Source organism: Trachypithecus francoisi, unplaced genomic scaffold, assembly GCF_009764315.1.
Source record: "Trachypithecus francoisi isolate TF-2019V2 unplaced genomic scaffold, Tfra_2.0 Lachesis_group13, whole genome shotgun sequence".
NCBI lineage: Eukaryota > Metazoa > Chordata > Mammalia > Primates > Cercopithecidae > Trachypithecus > Trachypithecus francoisi.
In genome coordinates this window covers 834928-854121 of record NW_022681458.1, presented here as the reverse complement: position 1 = coordinate 854121, position 19194 = coordinate 834928, and the positions used below count along the sequence as shown (strand labels likewise).

The following is a 19194-nucleotide window of genomic DNA, read 5'->3' as shown; positions in this document are numbered from 1 at the left end:
CAGCACGGCATATCAGTCATCCCTGCCCCAAATGTGTGGCTGCTCAGTGATGCAGACTTAAAGCGGGTACGCTGGAAATGGGCTTCATTCCCGTGAAGGTGCCGCTGCAGCGCACCACTGCCTGCCCACTCTGCCTCTCCAATAATGGAGGCTAGCAAAATCGGCCTTTCAGTTTCGTTCAAGTAGGATGAGTTAAACGTCTGACTGTCACTGTACCAATCAACTTAGTGATTTCATGGATGTATCATGTTGATCTTTTGAGACAGTTTTATATTTGCAAATGAGTATCTTTCAAATCAGAAGCAATAGTTAATCACAGGTTAACTAAACCCAATTAATTAACTTACATTTAATAAATATGTATATTTATACACATATACACAAATGTAAACATACCTGCATATTTATATACACATGCCTGCATTTTTATATATACATACACATTTAGATACATACATGTGCACATATATACACAGCTGCATATACACATGTGCATATCTACACACACAACATATACTTGTACACACATAAATATACATATACAAGCATGCATGCATACATACTTACATATATATGTAGATATATACAAATCAGTCAGGATCCAGTCAGGAGACACAAACCACACATGAACTTGAACATGGAAAGTTTCATTAAGATTTATTAACTAATACTCAGAGATTAACCACAAAGGGACAAAGAGCAACTTGAAGAAAGCTGCTCTTCCTGCAGATGCCTCCATGCCCTGGACCAGCTGTGCTGCCCTGGAGCTGCCTGAACCAAGCCAGGCCCAGCTGCCCCGCCCCGCTGCTGAGCAGGCCCTGATGAATCTGGAGCTAACAGGCAATGCCCTGAGAACGGGCATGACTCCTACATACACTGACGTATGATCATATGCTTTATAAAATTGTGACTCTATTATTTACATATAATAACATTTATGTCTATATATTTACAAAAAGGGTAGAGATTCTTTTGGCAAAAATGTTAGAGTATAGAACACCATAATTATGTGTCTCACTAGCCCCAGAATAAACAACTGTCAGAAAGGAGCTTTTAACAAGTGACCCTCAACGTTACCTCATACAGATACTCTATTTGCTGTAAAGTTTCAGAAACAAGTCTTTGCCACAAATTAAAGGCAGGAGGTCATCTTCCAACACAGGAAGAGAGAGAGAGGTGACCCTTTTTCGGCAGAACCATAATATCTGAAACTTACAAGCAGGAGCCTGAGAAACTAAACTTCAGAAACCCAACAACCCCTGACAGTGTGCAGCTCTGAGGAAGAAATGTTGATTCATGGAAGCTGTCATTAGACATCGAATCGTCCCCAGCAAACAATCCAAGAGCAAATGTGAGTTGTCTACACAGCCCTTTGCTGGTATTTCTCCAATTCTTTCAGGGGAGCTGGGAGCAGGAAGGACAGGATGGAACCACCACCTTTTCCTTAAAACCCAACCCGAGTTACCGTTTCTTCCTCTTCTCCCTCTGCTACGATACCTTCCTATTTTGATCATCACGCTCCCATTCCGACAAAATAATGGGCAAAATTCAGTACGTAATTAGACACAAAACAGATCAAGACAAATACTTACTGTAAAATGAGAATGTCAGGATCTCAATTTTGCTGGTTAGTTAACTGAGCAGCCACCATTTAGTGAGAACTTACAGCCTGCAGGCCGCTGTGCCACACACATGCCTTTGAGACACTCTTTGACTGCATCCTAACCCTTTTGGTTAATTTTTGTGATTGTTGTGGATATTTTATGTATGTAAATAAACCTTAACCATTAAACATACTTCCCCAATCATTCCAGGACTGTATCTGGCCTCATCCTCACTTTCTCTACTTCATAGAATTTCTCATCCCAATCTCACTTTCTCTACTTCAATCATAGAATTTTCTACTCAAAATATATATCGTACTCCATGAAATCCCCACACAGAAGGCTACGTCCACCTCAGAGAGAGAACCGAGTATGGATCACTGATCTTTGCAGCCACCAGACCCAGGCACCCAGGCTGCGTTCGCCCCAGCACGGCTCTGGCCTGCTCTCACTTGTCGGAAGATGTAGCTCGCCAGGGGCTCATCCAGCTTGGGGTGGCGGTCGATGAAAGTGAAGAGGTCTAGACCGGAGCCGTGCTTCTCCATCACGAGCTGGAAGAACCCTTGGTTTTCAAATACATCCAATACCTAGGAAGAGACAAAGCCAAGTCCAACTCTGCCAAAACATCTTCAAGCCAACAAACTTAACACATTTGACATGAACCAAGTTAGGGTATCTCTAAAGAGGAAATCGTCATCTACCTTGATGATATTGGCATGCTCCACCCTGGATAGAATTGCAATCTCCAAAGTAACTTTCCCAAGTTTGGGATCCTCAATCCAACAATCCTCCAAGACCTTCTCCTTCTTAATAAACTTCACCACCACCTGTGAGGAAGACAGAGGGTGGAAATGGCTGGAGCCAGTCCTCAAGCATCCCATGACACCAGGGGCACCATCAGTCCACGTGGCAGACACATCCTCTGCATTTGCCTCCCCTAAGTGTCAGGGACATGAAAGAAGAAACATAGTCGTAAACCCCTGCAGCACAAGGAAGCAGAGAAGGGGGTCAGCAGCTGACCAGAAACGCAGCGTCATTCCTGCCCATCCTGTAAGGTGGACAGATGAGTGTGATGGAGAAGCCAGGTGGAGCTGAGGGAGCCATAACCTGGGCTGGAGAGAGGGCCCCAGAGGCCTCAGGGCAGGTGCCCCGGAGAACATCCACGTCACCCCGACTTCTCAACCAAGGACTGGAAGCCCTGGCCAAGAGAATGAACTAAGAAGCCAGAAAACTAGAAAATATAAAGAAAAGCTATCTCTCTTAGATATGTTTTCAACATTGACTCTGAGATTAATCAGAGCTGAACAAGACTGACAGGCAGAAGGTGCTACTACAGTCAATGACAGTCAAAGTGTAACAGAAAAAGATATATTCACAAAAGAAAGACACACCGCGAGTCGCTGGACACAACACCCGTTGCTACGAGGGGTCCGCACACAGCTGAAGGGGCGACGGGCAACCCAGTGCGCGCCGACCACAGGGTGGGCCTGTTTCAGGTGTCAGCAAGCGATGCTGAGCGAGATCACTCACCAGGGAACGATGAGCACCGAGGAGGGAAAAGGTGGGGCAGGCAGTGCCGCGAGGTGCGGCCCCTGTGAGGTGGGCGGGACAGGGAGCGAGTCCGGGAAGGCAGCTTCTGAGCGCCTCGCGGAAGGTCCTCCAGGCAGAGGGCAGGAGCCCGGGGCTGCGGCAGAGCGCATCTGAGCGGTGTGAGGAGGTGTGAGGGAGGCAGGGGGCTGGGCAGGCAGCGTAAGGGAGCATCAGGAGGGCGTCGGGGCCAGGGCAGGAACAGAAAGAACCATCGGAGCCCGGGCAACATCCAGGCATCTCACAGTCATCAGGAGAGAAGGGGGCGGCTTGGGTGCCAGCCCGTGAGAGATGAAAGGAGACAAATTCTGAAGACCCTTTGACGGGAGGGCCACCGTGGCCCAAAAGGCCAGAGACGAGACTGAGGGAACGCAAGACGACGAGGGGAAGCAGGGCTGTGGTCCTGAGGGGCAGAAGTAGGGCCTGCTGAGATGCGGCAGAGCGCCAGGAGCCTCTGGGAGGGCTGGGGCCCTGACACTCTAAGTGAAGAGGCCTGCGGCCTGTCCAGCTGCAGGGCCAAGGAGACAAGAGGGCAGGCTCGTCCAGGCGTGCCCATGCACATCTAAAATGAGTGTCAGGAGTAGGGAGAAGGAAAGAATTAATGGAACCTAAGAATAGAATCCTCTTAAAATAAAGGAAGCATTAAATATTCAAATCAAAGTCTTACGATGTATCAAGCAAGAATAAAGAAAACACACACAAACATACACCCCTAAAGACATCCTGGTGAAAATTTTGAAGGACGAACACTTTAAATCGAGAAAGAAAAAAAGAAATCAGGTTGCTGTCAGCAAAATTCACTTCAAAATAATGCTAGATTACAACAGATACAGGTCTAAAACGTTCTGAGAGGAAAAAGGCATATCACCACTAAAATATGAAAGAAAAATAAACACATTTTAATATACACAAGGACTGAAAATATAATACCCATGACCCCTTCCTGGAAAAACTGGCAACAAATATATTCTAGCAAATGAAAAACCTGGGAAAAAGAAGAAACTTGACATAAAAATAATGGAGACTAAACAAAAGAACAAGACTTGTACACTGAAATTACAAAACACTATTGAAAGAAATTAAAGATCTAAATGAATAGAAAACTTTCCACGTTCACAGATCAGGAGACTTAATATTGTTAAGATGACAATACTCTGCAAAGTGAGCTACAGATTCAATGTGATTCCTACGAGAATCTCAGCAGGCTTTTGTGCAAAACTGACAAGCTGATCCTAAAATCCTTATGGAAATGCAAAATGGCCAAAACAATCTCAGGCTGAGGCCCAAACTGTCTTTTCTCTCGGAGGGTGGGGAGGAAGGGAGGTAGGGACAGCAGAGGCCTGGGCTGGGTGCCCTGTGCATGCCACCCCACTTCCGCCCTACCCCTGGGGCGTTGGCCTTGGCTGGCTAATTGGGCACCGTGTGCCCACCCTCCACGGGCCTCCTCTACACCAGTGAGGCCTCATCTGTGCTCTCGCTGGGCACATGGCTTCATGTCAGTAAGCAAGATGCTTCTTTTTTTTTTTTTTTTTTGAGAGAGTCTCGCTCTTGTCACCCAGGCTGGAGTGCGGGGGCACAATCTCAGCTCACTGCAAGCTCTGCTTCCCGGGTTCATGCCATTCCCCTGCCTCAGCCTCCCGAGTAGCTGGGACTACAGATGCCCGCCACCTCGCCCGGCTAATTTTTTTGTATCTTTAGTAGAGACAGGGTTTCACCGTGTTAGCCAGGATGGTCTCGATCTCCTGACCTTGTGATCCGCCCGCCTCGGCCTCCCAAAGTGCTGGGATTACAGGCGTAAGTCGCCGCGCCCCGCCTGCAAGATGCTTCTTAATAACCCACCTTCTGCCCCCCTCTGTTCCTTATCCCGCTACCCCTGTAGGGGTCAAGGACCCTCTGTCTACACCCTCTCCTCCTCCTCCATCCTCTATTCAGAGTCATCTCGCCCTTGCCCACGGGTGGGGGAACATGTGTATGTTTGTATACACATGTAAATTTTAAATATTTTAAGCAGAAAGTCCTCACCTCCTGCAAAACACAAATAAAGTACAATCAATGTGAAAAAAATAAATAAAATTAATAAAATAAAATGTGCGGCCGGGCGCGGTGGCTCAAGCCTGTAATCCCAGCACTTTGGGAGGCCGAGACGGGCGGATCACGAGGTCAGGAGATCGAGACCATCCTGGCTAATACGGTGAAACCCCGTCTCTACTAAAAATACAAAAAACTAGCCGGGCGACGAGGCGGGCGCCTGTAGTCCCAGCTACTCGGGAGGCTGAGACAGGAGAATGGCGTGAACCCGGGAGGCGGAGCTTGCAGTGAGCTGAGAGCCGGCCACTGCACTCCAGCCTGGGCGGCAGAGCAAGACTCCGTCTCAAAAAAAAAAAAAAAAAAAAAAAAAACTAAAATGTGCTTCAAATGAAACATCAAGAAAGTGAAAAGATAACACATTTAATGGGAGAAAATATTTGCAAATCATATATCTGATCAAGAAATTGTATCTAGAATACAGAACTCATACAATTTAATAATAAAAAGACAACCCAATTTAAAAGTAGGCAAAGGGGCTAGGCCAGGCACAGTGGCTGACACCTGTAATCCCAGCACTTTGGGAAGCTAAGGCGGGTGGGTCACCTGAGGTTGGGAGTTCGAGACCAGCCTGGCCAACATGGTGAACCCCCATCTCTACTAAAAATACAAAAATCAGCTGGGCCTGGTGGTGCACACCTGTGATCCCAGCTACTGAGGAGGCTAAGGCAGGAGAATTGCTTGAACCCGGGAGGTGGAGGTTGCAGTGAGCCAAGATCACACCACTGCACTCCAGCCTGGGCAACAGAGAAAGACTGTGTCTCAAAAGAAAAAACAAATAGGCAAAGGATCAGAATAGACATTTCTCCAAAGAAGATTTACAAATAGCCAATAAGATCATGAAAAGACACTTGACATCATTAATCATCAGGGAAATGCAAATCATAACCACAATGAGCTACCCTTTCACACCCCCTAGAATGGCTAGAAATGAAAAGACAATAATAAGTGTTGGCAAGGATATGCAGACTAGGAACCCTCGCACACTGCTGACGGGAATGTAAAAACAGTATAACCTTTTTAGAAAGCTGTTTAGCAGTTCCTCAAAACATTAGACACAGAGTTACGACCTGACCCACAAAGTGCACTCCTACATATACGCCCAAGAGAACTGAAAACATGTGTTCACACAATTCTTAAATACAATTGTTCATAGAAGCATTATTCCTAATGGCCAAAAACTGGAAACAACACAAATGTCCATCAGTTGATAAACAGATAAACAAAATATGGTGTTTGTTCATATAATGGAATATTACTCGGTCATAAAAAAGAATGAAGTACTTATACACGCTGCAACATCGATGAACCTTGAAAACATTGTTAGATGAAAGAATCCAGTCACAAAAGAGCATACTGTGCGTGATTCCGTTTATATGAAGTGTCTGGAATAGGCAAATCTATTGAGACAGAAAGTAGATTAGTGGTTGCCCAGGACTGGGATGGAGGAAATTCGAGCAGGATAGAGGTTATGGGACTGACTTCTGATGGGTATGACGTTTCTTTCTGAGGTCATGAAATGTTATTCGTTTGTGGTGATGGTTGCACAACTCTGTATATACTGAAATCTACTGAACTGTTCACTCTAAATGGGTGAATTTAGATGGTATATGAATTATATCTGAATACAGATGTCAAAAATCATGATGAAATATTAAAAACAAGAAACAAAAACATGACATAATAAAATATGCTCAACAGAAAGCAGGAAAAATAGAGGGGAAAAGAACAAAGCACAGAAATATCCAGAAACAACAGAAAACAGCTAGATTTAGACTGTAGATTTAAATCCAGCCATATCAATAATTTCATTAAACATCAACGGTCTAAACACCTCAATTAAAGACAGAGACTTTCAGATTGAATTTAAAAAGCAAGACCCAAGTGTATCCTGCCTACAGAAGACCATTTTAAATATAGACATAAGTGACTAAAAGTAAAAGAATGAGACAAGTTTACTATGTGAACACAAATCAAATGAAAGCTGGAGCAGTCACACTAATACCGAAGTAGACGTCAGAACAAGGCCTATCAAATAAGGAATGAGTTCATCAAGAAGGTAACTATGATACTGAATGGGTATTCCTATAACAAGAGAGCTTCCAAACATATGAAGTAAAATCTGGGATTACAAAGGGAAATAAGCAAATCCACACGTATAGGTAGAGACTTCAAAACATCATACAAGCATCAACAAATTTAAAGAAAGTGAAATTATACCAAGTATGTTCTCTATAAAGAAATTAAAAACAAAAAGATATCTGAACAATCACCAAGTATTTGGCAATTAAACAACGCACTTCTAAATAACACAAAGTAACAAAATATTTGTAAATGAATGAATGTGAAAGCACAACATATGAAAATCTGTGATACCCAGATAAAGCTGGGGTTGGCGAAAAAATTAGAACATTAAATGATTATATTAGAAAAAAGCATAGCTCGAATAAATGACCTAAGATTCCACCTTAGGAAAATAGAAGAAAAGAATATTAAATCCAAAGAAAGAAAAAATAATGAAAAAAAATTTTTATAAGAGAAAAATCACAAGATTGAAAATAGATTATAAATAAGAAAAATTAATGAAACCCAAAGCTGGTTATTTGAAAAGATTAATAAAATTGATAAGCTTTGGCAGGGCACAGTGGCTCATGCCTGTAATCCCCGCACTTTGGGAGGCCGAGACGGGCGGATCACGAGGTCAGGAGAGCGAAACCATCCTGGCTAACACGGTGATACCCCGTCTCTACTAAAAATACAAAAAACTAGCCGGGCGAGGTGGCAGGCGCCTGTAGTCCCAGCTACTCGGGAGGCTGAGGCAGGAGAATGGTGTGAACCCAGGAGGCAGCGCTTGCAGTGAGCCGAGATCGCACCACTGCACTCCAGCCTGGGCAACACAGCAAGACTCCATCTCAAAAAAAATTGATAAGCTTCTAACCAGACTGATCAGTTAAAAAAAAAGAGAAAAGACACAAATTACCACTACCAAGAATGAAAATGGTGATAAAATTATAGCCCCTACAGACATTAAAAGTTTTTAAGAGACTATTATGCCAATAAATTTGATAACTTAGATGAAATGGACAAACTTCTTGAAAGATCCAACCCATCAAAGCTTCAGAAGAAACAGAAAACATAAATAATCCCATTTATATTTTAAAAGTTTAATTTGCAGTTAAAATTCTTCCCTCAAAGAATACTCCAGTCCCAGAGGACTTTACCGGCCAATTTCTACAAAACATTTAAGGAAAAAATACCAATTCTGTACAAACTCTTCACAAAACAGAAGAGGAAGGACTACTTCCAGATCTTTTTTTAAGAGAGGGTCTTGCTGTGTTGCCCAGGCTGGAGTGCAGTAGCGTGATCACAGCTCACTGCAGCCTTGACCTCTCAGACTCAAGCGACCTCCCTTCCTCAGCCTCTCAAGTAGCTGGGACTACAGGCACACAGCACCACGCCCAGCTAACTTTTAAATTATTTTCTAGAGATGAGGTCTCACTCCGTTGCACAGGCTAGTCTTGAATTCCAGGGCTCAAGCAATCCTCCCGCTTCAGCCTCCCAAAGTATTGGGATTATAGGCATGAGCCACCACTCCTGGCCACAAATTCATTTTTATGAGGGCAGCATGATGCTTATACTAAAATTAGACAAAGACGTTGCTAGAAAACTACACACCAATATTCCTCATAAATGTAGATAAAAAAATGCTTAACAAGATATTAGCAAACTAAATACAGCAATACATAAAAAGGGCAGTAACACCTTACGAGCCATCCCAAGAATGCAAGGTTGAGTCAACATTCATAACTCAATCATTATAACTTATCATGTCAACATAAATAAAAAATATATCATCTCATTAGATACAGAAAAAAGCACTTGACAAAAGCCAACATCCATTCCTAATAAATACTCTCAGCAAACAAGGAATAGAAGACAGCTTCCTCACCTGATAAAGGGCCTCTACAGAAAACCCACTGTTAACCTCACCATTAATAGTGAAAGGCTTAAGCTTTCTTTCTAAGATTGGGAACAAAGCTAGCTTGTCCATTCTCACCACTCCTAGCTCATATTTTACTGGAAGTCTTGGCCAGTGCAGTAAGGCAATCAATCAATCAACCAATCAATCAATGGCATAGAGATTAGAAAGGAGGTGATAAACTCCTCATTTACAGATGATACAACTGTCTATGTAGAAAATCCCAAAGAATCGGCCGGGCGCGGTGGCTCATGCCTGTAATCCCAGCACTTTGGGAGGCCGAGACGGGCACATCACGAGGTCAGGAGATCGAGACCATCCTGGCTAACACGGTGAAACCCCGTCTCTACTAAAAAATACAAAAAACTAGCCGGGCGAGGTGGTGGGCGCCTGTAGTCCCAGCTACTCGGGAGGCTGAGGCAGGAGAATGACGTAAACCTGGGAGGCGGAGCTTGCAGTGAGCTGAGATCCGGCCACTGCAGTCCAGCCTGGGAGACAGAGCAAGACTCCGTCTCAAAAAAAAAAAAAAAAAAAATCCCAAATAATCTACCAAAAAAATTTAGCAAGTTTGCAGGACACAAAGTCAACACAGAAAAATAGATCGTATTTTTATATACTCGCAATGACGAACTGGAAATTAAAATGAAAAATCAATACCACTTACAACAGCATCCAAAACGTGACACACTTAGGGATAAACCTAACAAAATATGCTGGATTCACATGCTGAAAACTGCAGCACATCGATGAGAAAATTCAAACACGACCTAAGTAAACGGCATGGAAGATTCGATCAATGTGTGACTTCTCCCTGAATAGCTCGGACAATACAAACCCAAATAAAATCCCAGCAGGCATCATTAACAAAATCAACTGGCTGGGCGCGGTGGCTCACGCCTGTAATCCCAGCACTTTGGGAGGCCGAGGCGGGTGGATCACGAGGTCAGGAGATCAGGACCATCCTGGCTAACACGGTGAAACCCCGTCTCTACTAAAAAATACAAAAAAATAGGCGGGCGAGGTGGCGGGCACCTGTAGTCCCAGCTACTCAGGAGGCTAAGGCAGGAGAATGGCGTGAACCTGGGAGGTGGAGCTTGCAGTGAGCCGACATCAAGCCACTGCACTCCAGCCTGGGCAACAAAGCAAGAATTTGTCTCAAAAAAAAAAAAAAAAAATCAACCATGGCTGACACCTGTAATCCCATCACTTTGAAACACAAATGAAAGGATCATTTGGGCCGGGCGCGGTGGCTCAAGCCTGTAATCCCAGCACTTTGGGAGGCCGAGACGGGCGGATCACGAGGTCAGGAGATCGAGACCATCCTGGCTAACATGGTGAAACCCCGTCTCTACTAAAAAATACAAAAAACTAGCCGGCGACATGGCGGGCGCCTGTAGTCCCAGCTGCTTGGGAGGCTGAGGCAGGAGAATGGCGTAAACCCAGGAGGCGGAGCTTGCAGTGAGCTGAGACCCGGCCACTGCACTCCAGCCTGGGCGGCAGAGCGAGACTCCGTCTCAAAAAAAAAAAAAAAAAAAAAAAAAAAAAAAAAAAGAAAGGATCATTTGAGGCCAGGAGTTCAAGACCAGCCTGAGCAACACAGCAAGACCTCATCTCTACAAAAATTAAGAAATTAGCTGGGCATGGTGGTGTACACCTGTGGTGCCAGCTACTTGGGAGGCTGGAGAAGGGAGGATCACTTGGGCCCAGGTGGTGGAGGCTGCAGTGAACCATGATCGCACCACTGCATTCCAGCCTGGGTGACAGGGCAAGGCCCTGTCTTCTCCAAAACTAATTAATTAATTAAATCAACAAGCTGATTCTAAAATTTACATGAACAAGCAAAGGACTTAGGATATTCAAAGCAGTCTTGAAAATGGACGGAGTTTCAAGATTCACTATGAAGCTGCAGTCATTGGCAGGCGCATCGACACATAGACTGGTGAACTAAACAGACCCACACACATATGGTCAATTGGTTTCTGCCAAGGCTACCAAGATCATCTAACGGAGAAAGGATTCTTTTCAACAACTGGTGCCAAACTAGTAGAAATTCACATGTATAAGGTAAGCCTCAGCCATGGCTCGCACCACACACCAAACCAACTCCCACTGCCTCACAGACCTCAATGTACAACCGAGAGCTATAAAACTTGTAGGAGGAAACAGAAAATCTTTGTGACCCTGGGTTATGTAGGATACCAAAAGCATGATCCATAACAGAAAAATTGATAAACTGGACTTCATCAAAATTAAAAACCTCTGCTCTCCAAAAGGCACTGCTAAGAGAATGAAAAGACAAGCCACAGCATGGGTGAAATTCCCTGTCAGATAAAGGAATAGTAACTAGAAATTATAAAGAACTCTTAAAATTCAATAGTGTTTAAAAACTCAATTTTTTTTTTTTTTGAGACGAAGTCTCTCTCTGTCGCCCAGGCTGGAGTGCAACGGCACAATCTCGACTCACTGCAGCCCCCACCTCCCAGGTTCAAGGGACTCTCCTGCCTCAGTCTCCTGAGTAGCTGGGATTACAGGTGTGCGCCACCACGCCCAGCTAATTTTTTGTATCTTTAGTAGAGACAGGGTTTCACTATGTTGGCCAGGCTGGTCTCGAACTCCTGAGCTCATGATCCTCCCGCTTGGGCCTCCCAAAGTGCTGGGATGACAGGCGTGAGCCACTGCACCTGGCCTCAAAAACCCAATTTTTAAAAGCTGGCAAAGGTTTGAAAAGATTTCATCAAAGAAAATATGCAGATGGTGAACAAGCACACAAAAAGATACACAACATCATTGGAGCTCACATCATTAGAGCATTACATAAATAGACAGAATGTCCAGAAATAGGCAAGCCTGATTATGGAGTGGGTACCCTGGGGTCTGTGCCCAGAAGGGCTCCTGAGATACTGGGGAAATTCTGCATCTTGATCTGGGTGCTGGTGGTGTGTGTGTCCAGTTGCTGAACGTCCCTAACAACGTACACTCATGATTTGTGCATCCTGCATTTAAGTATTTGCCTAAATAACTCAGAGCATTAGCTGGAAAACAATAGGTGTCTCATATTCTACATATTCAAGTGTTCTTCTGCCATTTTATCTCACATGTCATAAGCTGTGTATGTCTCAGGCCTGCTCTCTTTCTTTTAATAACTACTGGGATATTAATGGTTAACCCTGAAATAGCAGGTCATCCTAAACGCTGGGGAAAAAAACTCAGAAAGATTTTTAAAAATTATCTTTTCCTCTACAGCTGGGAAGAAAAAAGAAAGCCATTTTTATTCACCACAAAGCTAGTTTTTTGTTGTTGTTGTTCTTGGCTTTTTTTTTTCTTGGAGACAGGGTCTTGCTCTGTTGCCCAGGCTGAAGTGCAATAGCATGATCTTGGCTCACTGCAGCCTCGACCTCCTGGGATGAAGTGATTCTTCTGCATCAGACTAATTTTGTAACTTTTTGTAGAGACGAGGTCTTACTATGTTGCCCAGGCTGGTCTCAAACTCCTGGGCCAAGAAATGCTCTGGCCTCGGCCTCCTGAAGTGCTAGGATTACAAGTGTGAGCCACTGCATCCCACCCATAAAGCTAGTTCTAATAAACTGTACAGGATCAACCTCCCAACACCCTGGCTTCTCCCATCCTGCCCAGCACAGTGTCAGCAGGGGACGTATGCCCATCTCTGCTCTCCGTCACCAGGTAACCACCAGCACAGTGACAGCAGGGGACGTATGCCCATCTCTGCTCTCCATCACCAGGTAACCACCAGCACAGTGACAGCAGGGGACGTATGGCCATCTCTGCTCTCCGTCACCAGGTAGCCACCAGCACAGTGACAGCATGGGACGTATGCCCATCTCTGCTCTCCGTCACCAGGTAACCACCAGCACACTGACAGCAGGGGATGTATGCCCATCTCTGCTGTCTGTCACCAGGTAACCAGGCCTAGGAGTGTTCTTGGTACAAAGGAGATTCTTTTTTTTTTTTTTTTTTTTTTTGAGACGGAGTCTCGCTCTGCCGCCCAGGCTGGAGTGCAGTGGCCGGATCTCAGCTCACTGCAAGCTCCGCCTCCCGGGTTCACGCCATTCTCCTGCCTCAGCCTCCCGAGTAGCTGGGACTACAGGCGCCCGCCACGTCGCCCGGCTAGTTTTTTGTATTTTTAGTAGAGACGGGGTTTCACCGTGTTAGCCAGGATGGTCTCGATCTCCTGACCTCGTGATCCACCCGTCTCGGCCTCCCAAAGTGCTGGGATTACAGGCTTGAGCCACCGCGCCCGGCCAGGAGATTCTTAAGACATGGGAACTGCACTCTGTTCTATGAACCGTAACAACCCTTAAGAGTCTATTTTTTGATTGGTTCCTTTACTCAATAATTTGTTGGCTTTATAATAACATTTAAATTAACATCTTTTTTTTAAAGGCAAAAACTACTCATGTGGTTTCTTTTTACAGCAAGAGAAAGATGCTGGGGCTTCTTTCTTCTGCCTTAAGCTATGAAGGTTTAAAGAAACTCCTAGAGTCCATCGGATTCCTGATACAAACCAAGAATGAAAAGATCTGCTCAGATAAATGAAAGATGAAAACAGAAACTTAAAAATCAAACTGTTGGCTGGGCATGGTGGCTCACACCTGTAATCCCAGAACTGAGAGGCCAAGGCAGGTAGATCGCTTGAGCCCAGGAGTTTGAGACCAACCTGAATAACATGGCAAAACTCTGTCTCTATCCCCCAAAAAAAGAAAGCACAAAAAAATTAGCCAGATGTGATGGTGCATGCCTGTAGTCCCAGCTACTCAGGAAGCTGAGGTGGAAGGATCACTTGAGCCCAGGCAGCGGAGGTTGCAGTGAGCTTAGATCGTACCACAGCACTTCAGCCTGGATGACAGAGTGAGACCCAGTCTCAAAAAAAGAAAAAAAAAAAAAAAGTCAAACTGTTTAGAAACACATGACAACAAAAGCACTGTAGAGTAAAACCTCTAGGATATGGCCAAAGTATATTCTGAAAGCTTAATACTGTAAACACTGTTATCACTAACAGCATTGAAAATACACATTCAATACAATAATCTAGAAAAATAGCAAAATTAACTCATAGAAAGTATAAGAAATTAAAAGAAACCAAAAAAATACTTGATGAGTAAAACAGACAATTATCTGGCAAGTGAAGCAAACAAAGAGAGTGAAACAAGAATTAGGACAGCCAAGGGAACATCATCTTCCAGGTATTGACACACCATCCAACCGCCACTAGGCCAGCCTCATGCAACTCTGACATTAAAAAAAAAAAAAAAAAGGAAGAGGGAAGGAGGGAAGAGGAAGGGAAGGAGGAGGGAGGGAGGGAGGGAGCGAAGGAAGGCAGGAAGGCAGGAAGGAAGTCAGGTATGAATATAAATGAAAAAGAGAAAAGAAACGAAATGAAACAAAACTCAGGTATGAATATAAACGAAAAAAATCCCAAGCCTGTAATCCCAGCACTTTGGGAGGCCGAGACGGGCGGATCACGAGGTCAGGAGATCGAGACCATCCTTGCTAACACGGTGAAACCCCGTCTCTACTAAAAAAATACAAAAAACTAGCCGGGCGAGGTGGCGGGCGCCTGTAGTCCCAGCTACTCGGGAGGCTGAGGCAAGAGAATGGTGGGAACCCGGGAGGCGGAGCTTGCAGTGAGCTGAGACCCGGCCACTGCACTCCAGCCTGGGTAACAGAGCCAGACTCCGTCTCAAAAAAAAAAAAAAGAAATAGCAAATCAAGCCAGGCGCGGTGGCTCACACCTGTAATCCCAGCACTTTTGGGAGGCCAAGGTGGGTAGATCACAAGGTCAAGAGATTGAGACCGTCTTGGCCAACATGGTGAAACCCCAACTCTACTAAAATACAAAAAATTAGCCAGGTGTGGTGGCGCATGCCTGTAATCCCAGCTACTTGGGAGGCTGAGGCAGGGGAATCACTTGAACCCAGGAGGCGGAGGTTGCAGTGAGCTGAGATCATGTCACTGCACTCTAGCCTGGCAACAGACCAAGACGCTGTCTTAAAAAAAAAAAAAAAAAGAGAAATAGCAAATCAAGTCAAATTCAGCAATGCATTAAGAACTGTTATAATGTAATCAAAGACAGATTCTGTGACTATGTTATTCATTTTATTAATAAAGGCAAGAAGGATATGAATATCTCAGTAGATGCTGAAAAGACATCTTTTGATAGAATTGGATAGAACTCAACACTCATTCTTAAAACATTTTAGCAGGTTGAAAGTAAAATGAAAGATCCTCGAATAAAAGATGCTCATCAGGAATGAAAGGAGCCATGGCCACCTTGGAGAAGCCGCAGAGCCCAGGAGAAGCAGCGGCACACCTGCTGTGCAGCACACTCCACAGGTCCTAGCTAAAGACAGACAGGAGCAAAGGAGCAAAGGATGATGACGGGCAAATCACAGAGGGGAGGGACAACATTGTCATTACTGCAGAGGAGTGGTTGTTGATCTAGAAAATCCAAAAGATCCACTAAAAAAGCATGAGTACTAGGAAGACTTGGATATAGACATATGATGAATCAATCCAAGCTCGGATCTTTGGTGTATTCCAGCCACAAGTGACTAGAAAATGCAGGGAGCAAAGGATCCCATGGGCAGTATTCCGTGACCCTCCCAGGAACCCGCCAAGCCAGGCACGAACACACCTGGACAATCTAACAGGATTCACAGCAAGCAGCAGATGCTGCTTCTGAACAGGAAAGTGGGCATCGTCCTGAGGTCAACTCCCCCACAACGCAACATGTCCAGGCAGCTACAAATCCCGAGAGGACTTGGGAGGGAGGGACAGTAAGTTCTAAACCTTACTTGGAAGGAGAATATGTAAGAATGGCCATGATAACTGGGGAGGAAAGGGGTGGGGGGAACGAGCAGCTGGCAGTATTCAGTGCACCTAGAGGGACGCCTAGCACACACCAATCCCTGCTCCAGCCATGAGCTATAAACAACACAATCACTCCCGGGACCTGGGAAGACCAAGGGCTTCTGCTGGTTAGCTTGCTTGCCTCTTTCTTGGGGGTTTTTTTTCCAGCGGGGTGGAGGAGGTCCTAAATTTGGTTTGAAGCATGCATGTACAGTGCCCGCGAGATATCAGCATCTAAGTGGGCAGTAGGAGAATGGCGCAAGACCCAGGCTCAGAAAGGAGGGAACACAGATCCAGATGTTGGATCTCAGCACAAGGGCAGGAGGCGAAGCCCTGAGCCTGGCCTGTTCAAGGTCTGAAGCTACCTGACGGGATCAGCAACCCTGGATGTTGACATGTGTGCTGCTGGGAGAGCTGCCTTGTATCCGGAAACCGCCCACATGCCAGGTTGTGTGCTTGGTGCCCTATGTAGAGGACTCCTCCAAAAACCCCAGGTTTAGAGAACTGGGACCAAAAGTCAAGAGTCATTTGAAGTGGTGCCCGGCGCCACTCCCCTCCCACAGCCAGCATACCTCCTTGTTTTTTTCCTTGTCCACAGCAGTCCACACGAAGCCGAAGGCCCCACTACCCAGCGGGCTCAGGGTGCTGTACTTTTGGGAGTACTCGCCCTCACAGGCCGCCAACCCCTCCAGTTCCACAGCCTTGGGGGGCTCCTCAAACCAGGGTCTGCCACTGAGCACCTGCAATGCAGAGGAAGGTCTGTGGGGTCACATGCAACTGCACCTGGCAGAGGTGCAGCACCCACAGTGGACCCCTGCGTCTTCAGTAGCCGCCTGAGGCAGGTGTGCCCTGCCTTCCAGTCCCCTCTCCTCCCATGCTCTCAGACAGGTCTATCTCCACAGGGCACCCCAAGCAGCCTCTGCACACTGATCCCAACTGGCACACATGTTGAAACGTGTTCACACCCCACCATACACATGGGCTTATGCAGATTTAAAGTGGCTTTATAGTCACACTGGATACTAGAAGACAGTGTGGAAAGTTACAAACAGGGCCGGGTGCAGTGGCTTGCTTCTGTAATCCCAGAACTTTGGGAGGCCGAGGCGAGTGGACCACTTGAGGTCGGGAGTTCAAGACCAGCCTTGCCAACATGGAGAAACCCAGCCTCTACTAAAAACACAAAATTAGCCAGGCGTGGTGATGCGTGCCTGTAATCCCCACTACACAGGAGGCTGAGGCAGGCAAATCACCTGAACCCAGGAAGCGGAGGTTGCAGTGAGCCGAGGTCGCGCCATTGCACTCTAGCCTGGGGAACAAGAGCAAAACTCCGTCCCACAAAAAAAAAAAAGAAAACAACAGTTACAAACAGACCGTATTCCCATCCCCGAGGAAACAAAGAGAGATGCCAACTAGGATATCTGCCACACAGTACAAGACAAGTCCAGGGCAGGCATTGACTGCAAATACCCACTTCCACCAGGCTGGGTCCGGTGAGCTCCGCAGCGGTGGAGTGGGTGGAGCTGGGCAGGCTGGCAAGGAACAGGCGGGTCCTGGCGGCTGAGTCGCGGTGGCTGTGGAGGAGATCCTTCACCAGCCAGCAGCAGAACAGAGGTGTGGGGCCTTGGAGCTCCACCCGCCTCACCTCAAACTGTACACCTGAAGGGTAAGAAGGTAAGAACGCACAGGCCTATGCTGACCTGGCTAGACAGCAGCTTTAGGTTAGAAAGTCCAGTCCCCAGAATGCAACAGTTCAATCCCCAGCAGCTTTAGGTTAGAAAGTTCAATCCCCAGAGCACGGACCAGAGAACAGCCCAGGCAGAGGCAGGCAGCACCAAGGTCTAGAGGAAAGCTGTCAGGGCCAGCCAGGGAAACACCCCTGGACCATAGCCTGCAGGCCTGCAACAACCACACCTCCTCACTCAGGGCAGCCAGAGGCCAAGGAAGCCCTCCGGAGAGGCCTGCAGACCACCCCAAACTCAGAATAGCCTGAGGAACCTGCATTCAATGTGCCCCTACACACAGTGGGTCTTCGGCCTTCTGGTGACAAGAATGTGAATGGCTTACATTAAAACCATGTACACGTGTACCTACTCTAGTCACTAATAGCCATATTAAACTTCATACCCACTTATATAGAGAAAGCACGTATGCATTTTTCCACAGTCTCCTGCTATACACCAACATAAGTGTGGTTAGCCTTTTTTGGTGGTGGGGATTTACAGCTGATTTTATTTTCTTCTTGTTTATATTTCTAATGTTTGTACAAATAACATGTATTATTTACAAAATTCTTTTAAATAAAGAACCCTAGTTATCAGCACTACAAAATCAGCAATATCAAAACAACTGGTTAAAATAATGTGGAGCTATTAAGAAATGAGGAAAATATGGCCGGGTGCGGTGGCTCACGCCTGTAATCTCAGCACTTTAGGAGGCTGAGGCGGGCGGATCACGAGATCAGGAGATCGAGACCATCCTGGCTAACATGGTGAAACCCCGTCTCTATTAAAAATATAAAAAATTGGCTGGACTCGGTGGCTCACGCCTGTAATTCCAGCACTTTGGGAGGCCAAGGTGGGTGGATCAAAAGGTCAGGAGTTTGAGACCAGCCTGGCCATCATAGTGAAACCCTGCCTCTACTAAAAATACAAAAAAATTAGCCAGGTGTGGTGGCACATGCCTGTAGTCCCAGCTACTCAGGAGGCTGAGGCAGGAGAATCGCTTGAACCTGGGAGGTGGAGGTTGCAGTGAGCCAAGACCATGCCATTGCACTCCAGCTAGGGTGACAGAGTGAGACTCTGTCTCAAAAAATAAAAAAATAAAAAATTGGCAGAGTGCAGTGGCTAACACCTGTAATCCCAGCACTTTGGGAGGCTGAGGCAGGTGGATCACGAGGTCAGGAGATCGAGACCATCCTGGCTAACACGGTGAAACCCCGTCTCTACTAAAAATACAAAAAATTAGCCAGGCGTGGTGGTGGCGCCTGTAGTCCCAGCTACTCGGGAGGCTGAGGCAGGAGAATGGCGTGAACCGGGAAGGCAGAGTTGCAGTGAGCCGAGGTCATACTACTGC

At 46.0% G+C, this 19194-nt stretch overlaps 1 protein-coding gene across 6 annotated transcripts in view; it reads right to left on the bottom strand.

Moving 5' to 3' along the window:
* PASK (PAS domain containing serine/threonine kinase) overlaps positions 1-19194 on the bottom strand; it is a 50322-nt gene that overhangs the window by 7003 nt on the left and 24125 nt on the right. For 4 of the 6 annotated variants that reach the window (XM_033229505.1, XM_033229504.1, XM_033229507.1 and 1 more), the window contains 4 exons: positions 17594-17778; positions 16695-16862; positions 2306-2431; positions 2057-2191 (listed from right to left, as the gene is read on the bottom strand). In XM_033229505.1, coding sequence (XP_033085396.1) covers positions 2057-2191; positions 2306-2431; positions 16695-16862; positions 17594-17778 — 614 coding nt within the window. Of the gene's footprint in view, positions 1-640; positions 1834-1870; positions 2192-2305; positions 2432-16694; positions 16863-17593; positions 17779-19194 lie in introns of those variants that run through there. The other 2 variants (XR_004441473.1, XM_033229506.1) reach the window with 2 other exon arrangements.